General features: G+C 51.2%; 1 protein-coding gene across 18 annotated transcripts in view; it reads right to left on the reverse strand.

Annotated features, from left to right (window-relative positions):
• LOC105488994 (tropomyosin 1) overlaps window positions 1-5,358 on the reverse strand; it is a 29,283-nt gene extending 23,925 nt beyond the window's left edge. For 5 of the 18 annotated variants that reach the window (XM_011753563.2, XM_011753608.2, XM_071101233.1 and 2 more), the window contains exons 1-2: window positions 5,155-5,352; window positions 3,938-4,063 (exon numbers count right to left, since the gene is read on the reverse strand). In XM_011753563.2, coding sequence (XP_011751865.1) covers window positions 3,938-4,063; window positions 5,155-5,268 — 240 coding nt within the window. In that variant the 5' untranslated portion in view covers window positions 5,269-5,352. Of the gene's footprint in view, window positions 1-3,937; window positions 4,064-4,260; window positions 4,387-5,154 lie in introns of all 18 variants that reach the window. The other 13 variants (XM_011753594.2, XM_071101229.1, XM_071101235.1 and 10 more) reach the window with 9 other exon arrangements.
• Between the last annotated feature and the right edge of the window lie 1,370 nt (window positions 5,359-6,728).

Below are 6,728 nucleotides of genomic sequence, written 5' to 3' on the forward strand. Positions count from 1 at the left end.
GACTGATCCTAACCACAAGATTATAACCCCAAAGGGACTGATCCTAACCACAAGATTATAACCCCAGCAATACCCCCATTCCCCCAAACTTCACGAAGTGAAAAGCACCCACGTGTAGAGCATAGTGGTTAGACCTCCTGTTCTAAATGCAGTTTTCCTACGTTGAATCTGGCGCCTAGTTTCCTGCTGCGTGACTTCGGACAAATAACTTGTCTTCTCTGGGCGTCATCTGTAAAAGTGGGAATAATAATAGTACTTTCCCCATGAGGCTGCTATGAGAATTATGAAGGACCATAAAGCGCTTAGCACAATACTTTGTACATAGTTAAAAACTCAAACGATAGCTACGATTAAGAAATACACAAGCACTGTTTTAAGAGTCAGGCTGAGGCCCATAAGCAGCTGTGTGATCCCAGGCCAACCTCGCTGGGGCTCACTTCCCATGAAAACAGCCATCCAAAGGGTCTCTTGTCTTTACAGCCTTCTTTGGTGTCAGACCAGCCTCTGCCATCTCCTGGAATCCGATCAATCCTGGGTTGGACTGGGATGCCTTTAAAAGGCGCCCCAAGGAAAGCCACAGAACCCTATGAGAAAGCCTCTGTCTACAGGTGGAGAAAACCACTGCAGATACAATCTCCGCTGATTTCCCCCTTGGGATGTATTCTTAAATGCCTTCTAAGTCTCAGGGCTTTTTCTCCTCAGCTTTGTCACAGAAAGCTCTTAAAGCCAGCTCCCTATGTGTGGGAATAATAAAGAAAACATGCTTGACAACCCTCTCCTCCTCCAAGCCCTAACAAAGAACTTTTGCTTTCCTGACTAATTTTCTGTGGAGTTCCTCATAGCCTCTGCTGAGACTCTCACAAATCCCAGCTTGGGTCCTTGCCTCCTGTAGGTGGGAGCGTCTCGCTTTGTTTTCACGTGGTTTATCTGGTCAGGGGAGGTTACAGCTGGTCCCCTAAGTGCAGAGACTGTGGGCCTCCAACATTGAGAATGGGGGAACCGGGTGTCTGGGAACCTCCAGGAGCTGCCAGGAAACTGCTGGACACTGGCAAGTGCTCTAAGCAGCCAATTAGTGACTTAATGTCCTGGGAAAGTCAGTTTCAGGTGAGTTCATTTTCATACTGATGTCATTATGCAAGAGTTTAGAAGCGTTTTCTCACCCTTGTCTGCAGGTTGGAATCACTTGGGTATTTTTCAAATGCTGCCGCCTGGGTTGCACCCCAGGGATTCTGATTTAACTGGCCTTGGGTGCATCCTAACTGTAGGTTTTAAAAGCTTCCTAAGTGATTATGTTTAGAGGAGGTTGAGAATCCCTAAGTTAGGAAGTAAAGACCTACAAAGGGATAAAGACTCACATGCTATAAATATCAGATATATCACAGTTACTGGGGAAGAGATTGGGGGCCAGAAAAAAATGGAGTCTTCGATCCCCTTCAGCCTCACTTTTGACTTAGGTGGAACGACAACACAAAATTCGAAACAAGACCATCAGGGATACTACTCCTGGATGACAATCTTCTAAGCTAGGAAGAGCCCACTTCCAGAATAGGATTTGTAAAGTACATCAGTAAAGTAGCAGAAAAATGTTTTTAGTAATAATAATAAAAAAAATGTAAAAGTGTTTTACACTGGTGAACAATGATAGTAAAATGTCCTAATCCCAAAGGTAATATGATTCCACCTCAGGAAACTGACTTCTCCCTCACCCCACTTCTCCCTTTTTCTAGTGACATCTGTCTCTTCCTCCTCAAGTTCTGACTATTTTGTAATAAATAAAAGCTACCACTCTGAATACGGTCATGCACCACATAATGATGTTTCGGTCAACGAGGGGCTGCATATATGAGAGTAGCCTCATAAGATTATAATAGAGCTAAAAAATTCCTATGGCCTGGTGATTTGTCTTACAATTGTTGACAGTATTCAGTACAGTAACATGCTGTACAGGTTTGTAGCCTAGGTGTTTAGTAGGCTATACCCTCTAGGTTTGTGTAAGTACTATACACTGTATGGTGTTTTCACAATGAAGAAATCACCTAACGACACATGTCTCAGACTTTATCCCCCTTCGTTAATCAACAAATGACTGTATAGCATTTCTTCACTAACTTCTTCAATATTCCTACGGGCTCCAAACTCCAGACAACCTAAAGTGTCCTAAAAGGGAATGTGATCAATACACTACCAAAAAAACCATATATGCCAGATTTAGGGGCAGTTCCCCAGTGGGAAAAATAAGCAAAACAAGATCCAAGAAGGTCCCTCCCCTGCTGCTTCCCACACCAGCTGACTTTAAATAACTTCTTTTCCATTTCTGCCCCACCCCATTCCAGTGCTCCCTTCAACAAGACTTTTCAATAAAGACATGTTAGCACTGCATAGTTATAATAATTATTATCCTTTTTTTTTTTTTTTTTTTTTAAGAATTGTAGTAACCTTTTTCTCCCTCTTTTGCCTTCAGTCTTACTGGGCTATTTTCAAATTCTCTGCATTCTTTTCCTTATAAGGACTATCTTTCCTTGATCTATCAGCAGCTCTTTTGAAAAAGCTAAATAAACGTCCTGCTGGAGAATTTGCGGGAGGCAGGCATCTTTCATTTAGCCATATACAGAGCAGGCATCTGATCTGCATTATACAAAGTAGGCTCAGAGTTATATATGGTTTTTGGCTCTTTTTCCAAAGCCAGGTAGTTTATAAGTTAAATGTTTTAGCGAAATCAGTGCTTCCCCCAAATCCCCTTTCCAGGAACCTTTTCACTGAAAATTTCTTTTTGTCAGATTCTAAATGTCCTCTCTGGATTTCTCATTTACAAAGCACACCTGGACATACATCTCAAGCCTTTCATGCTACAAAGGCCTTTACTAATTTCAAGACCTGAGACCCTTCAGTTATTTGCATGTTACTTTCATATAAAAAAAGTCTGCTGTTGCCCTTGGTGTTTCAACTGCTGGCATAGCTTTCCCTGTGCTCACGCATTCTTGGAATTGTTACCAACTTCCCAAGGAATTCTTTTCTAATTGGGCCTCTAGGCTTAATTAGCTTTTAGCATGGAATCCAATGGTGTGAAAAGAAATTGGTCCTTTGGCTTGACTTTCTGAGGCAGAAGAGGCAAGCCCTCAATTAAAAAGCTTCCAAAGGGCAGTGGACAAAGAGCTTAGGAGGGCCTTAGCTGTGTGCATCACCCCTGCAACTATGTGGCGGTTGTCAAAAGGCTGACAGGTGGGGGCGGGGCCAGCAGGAGGGGCAGGGGGCAGCTAGCTCACTATACCATATAAAGCACTGAGCTATATATAACTCACAGCTTACTTTCTGGACCTAGTGCCTTCAGACTGCAGACCCAAGCAAGTATCATCTTCCCAGGCAGATCTTAAGGGGTGGATTAAGGCTTACGCTAGTGAGAAAGGAAGCCTCAAAGTGTCTCTGTGCCTCACCATGAAGTGCAACCTTCTAAGTAAAAGTACCATTGTGTCATTTCTTTCATTTAGAGGCCAGGTTCTCTGAGCCCTGACTAGACCCACCACCAAAATCCAGAACTTCCCACCCACTGGAGAGGGCAAAAGGAAAGAAAGTGAAGAAAACCTGGCATTCTCTCCACAAAGCTTGGTGACGACATCTCAGGGTTTTCTGCCACCAGGGAAGTGAAGTTCACCTCCAGAGTCCAATTTCAGCTGCTCTATTCTCCCAGCCTCTCATCTACCCACCTCCACCCCCAGGGAGGTAAAGGAAAGGAGAAGAAGAGAGGAGTGGATGAAATATAAATGAATGTGTGCAGTAGCAGTCAGAGGCGGCATCCAATGCTCTGGGCCATGGCGGGGCTGTGTGCAGGTGTCCAGCAGGAGAAGGTAACCTTCCTCCATTGCTCTCCAGCCCTGTGGTGACCGCAGAGTGGCCACGCAGGCAAGAGGTGAGGAGGGAAGCAGTGTGAGCGTGCACTTACGTCGGTGGCCTTTTTCTCTGCCAGCTCCAGCTTCTCCTGGGCATCTTTGAGAGCCTCAGAGTATTTGTCCAGTTCATCTTCGGTGCCCTTGAGTTTCTTTTGCAGTGACACCAGCTCATCTTCCAGCTGGGATTTGGCCAGGGGGTACGGGGAGGGAGGGGGGTGCAGCAGGCAGCGTGATCCCGAAGGGGAGGGGTGTGGGTGCACAGAACCAGAAGGACAGGGACAGCGGGAGAGACAGAGGGAAAGACAGGGAGAGAGAGAGAGAGAAAGAGAAAGAGTTAGCCATTCGTGCGCCACGCTGTGCCGCGCGCCCCGGGTACCTTGGCGGCGGCCTCCTCGGCGGCCAGGAGGCTGTCCTCCGCCTTGTGCAGCTCCTCCAGCACCCGGTCCCGCTCGTCCTCCGACACCCGCAGCAACTTCTCCTTGGCCGCGATGTCCTCCTCGAGCTGGGGGCAGCGGCGGGCGGGCGCGGGCGGCCGGCACGGACCGGGTGTTAGACAGACACAACACACGGGCATCGGGTTGACTGGGGCCCCTGGGGCTCGGGGCACCGCCGCCGAGATGGAGTGCAAGGGACCCAAGGTAACTTTCTCTTTAACCGAGCTGGAACCGCTCCAGGGCTCACCCCGCACACCCACCTGCCCTGGGAGGAGACTTCTGCCGAGGTCTCAGCGGGCTCAAGTCCACTACTTGGGGACACAGAAGAACGCCACTGCTGGCCTGGCTTTCGGGCTGTAGCCTCCATTCCGTCCCATCTTTGTTCTTTGGTAACAACTCCACGACTCCCCTTTCCTCCCCAAGTTTAACGTTCCTTTCTCCCCAGTCAAAAGTCAAATAACTTATAACACTTGAATTACTCGACACCCTTTCTCCATCCCGCGCCCTTCCTTCAAACGTCCCCAGGAACCGGGTGTCCTCCTCCCTGCCCCAAACTGATTCCCAGTCCTGAGAATAAAGCGCCTCTAGGACTTGACTTCGCGGGTCATGGGAACCAGAGAAGGGAAATAAGCGTCCTCAGATCAGACTACAAAGTTAGACTAAGCCTGGCTTTTGCATTTCCCTTCCTTCTTTCCAGACGCGCGCCCTGGCCGCCCTGGGTGGTGGTGGGGGTAGGGTGGTGGCTCCCCGAGTCCTCGGGGTGGGGATCCAGCCGGGGGTGCCAGGCTCGGGTCCCCGCACTCGGGGCGCGGGTTCAGGGCCGGGGAGGCGCAGACCTGCTTGCTCCTGTCTTCCGCCGCCTTCTTGTCGGCCTCCGCCTGCTCAGCTCGATCCAAGGCGTTCTCCTTGTCGAGCTTCAGCATCTGCATCTTCTTCTTGATGGCGTCCATGGTGGCGGCTGCGAGGGGCCCTGGGGCTGCGGCAGGAGCGGCGGGGCGAGCGCGCGATCTGGCGGAGGAGCGGGAGTGCGAGCGCGGAGCCGCCTGCTGCTCCCAGATATGTACTTTCCCAAGGGGGCGACCGCATTCCTCAAGACAGCCAATACTTTTTTGGAAAAGCTTTTTTCTCCTGCCCCCCTTCCTCCTCTCCTCCCTCCGCCCCGTGCCCCCTCCCCGCTCCTCCCGCGGGGGCTGCTCGCCCATTCGCTGCCGGCCGCCGGCCTCCCAGTTGACGGTGGATATGACTATATATGGGGACCCGAGCAGCCAAGTCGGCTGCTGAGCAAGGCCGCCCTGTTTCTAAACCTGCGCGCCAGGGAGAGGGCGTTGGGGCCGAGCCGAGGCTAAGGCGCAACCCTCTTCCCTCCGCGCCCCCTTCTCTCAGGGCCGACACCCCGCCATTTGGATCCCCAGCCGAGCCCGCTGTGAGCCGCCGGAGGCTGGGAGAGCGCGGGCCAAGTGGTGGATGCGCGTCGCCCCCCTGGGCCGTCCCCCGGCGCGCGGAGCCAAAGACCGGGAGGCTTCCCAGCCGTGCCGCACCCAGCGTCAGGGCCGGTGCGCTCTCGGCACCCGCCAGCGCCTTCCAGGCAGCTCTCAGCCAGCCAGGTGTCATTCTGGGCGCTCACGCTCTGGAAACTCAACTGAAACAGAGAAAGGGAGAACGTGGGAGAAAGCCTGGGGCGGCTTCTGAGACTTTCTCTGCGGGCGCGGGTCAGAAAGGCAGGGGGCGGCACAGCGACAGCACACGGAGTCTTGTTTTCTGCGTGCCCTTTCCCCCAGCGGAGGTGACAGTCAAATACTTTAGGGACACAGGACTCAGTGGCGTACTTCTGTGCTTGCTGTGCGGTGCCTCCAAAAAGGTGTACATGTGTACGTGTGTGTGCGGGTGGCAGTTTAAGGGGAAAGAACATTGAGTTTAGACTCACGCAACTTGGTCTGTGGTCTCTACTCTGCCACCAGCAACTGTGTGAACTTGTTTGCTGCCCGCGGCTTTCTCAACTTTAAATCTAGGGTGTAGATGATCTCCGAGGTCCCTCCAGATCTAACTTGTTATAATTTTTCTTGCACTGATTTTAGGGAGTCGGCCTTTCCATGTTAGATGCTTAGGTGCCAGGTTTCGGAAAACGTGGGATCGGCGTTATCCCGGCTAAGTCATTGCATCCGCAGCCGCAATTCTGAGGAGGGAGCAGGCCCGGCTTTGCCATGTGAGCTGTGCTTGGAAGCGGGAGGATTTTTCCCCCAACACTTCTTATTTTGAACTCTACTGCTCCCATCCCCCAAGGGGAAAAGCCTGCTTTTTTTCAGAGCTTCAGTGGGAGGGGAGGAGAGAGGGCTGCCCCCAAGCCCTGAGCTCAGCTGAGGCAGGGTTGGTGAGGGTCTTGTTAACAGTCCCCACAGAATAATTCACAGTC

The sequence above is a fragment of the Macaca nemestrina genome, chromosome 7 (genome assembly GCF_043159975.1).
Source record: "Macaca nemestrina isolate mMacNem1 chromosome 7, mMacNem.hap1, whole genome shotgun sequence".
NCBI lineage: Eukaryota > Metazoa > Chordata > Mammalia > Primates > Cercopithecidae > Macaca > Macaca nemestrina.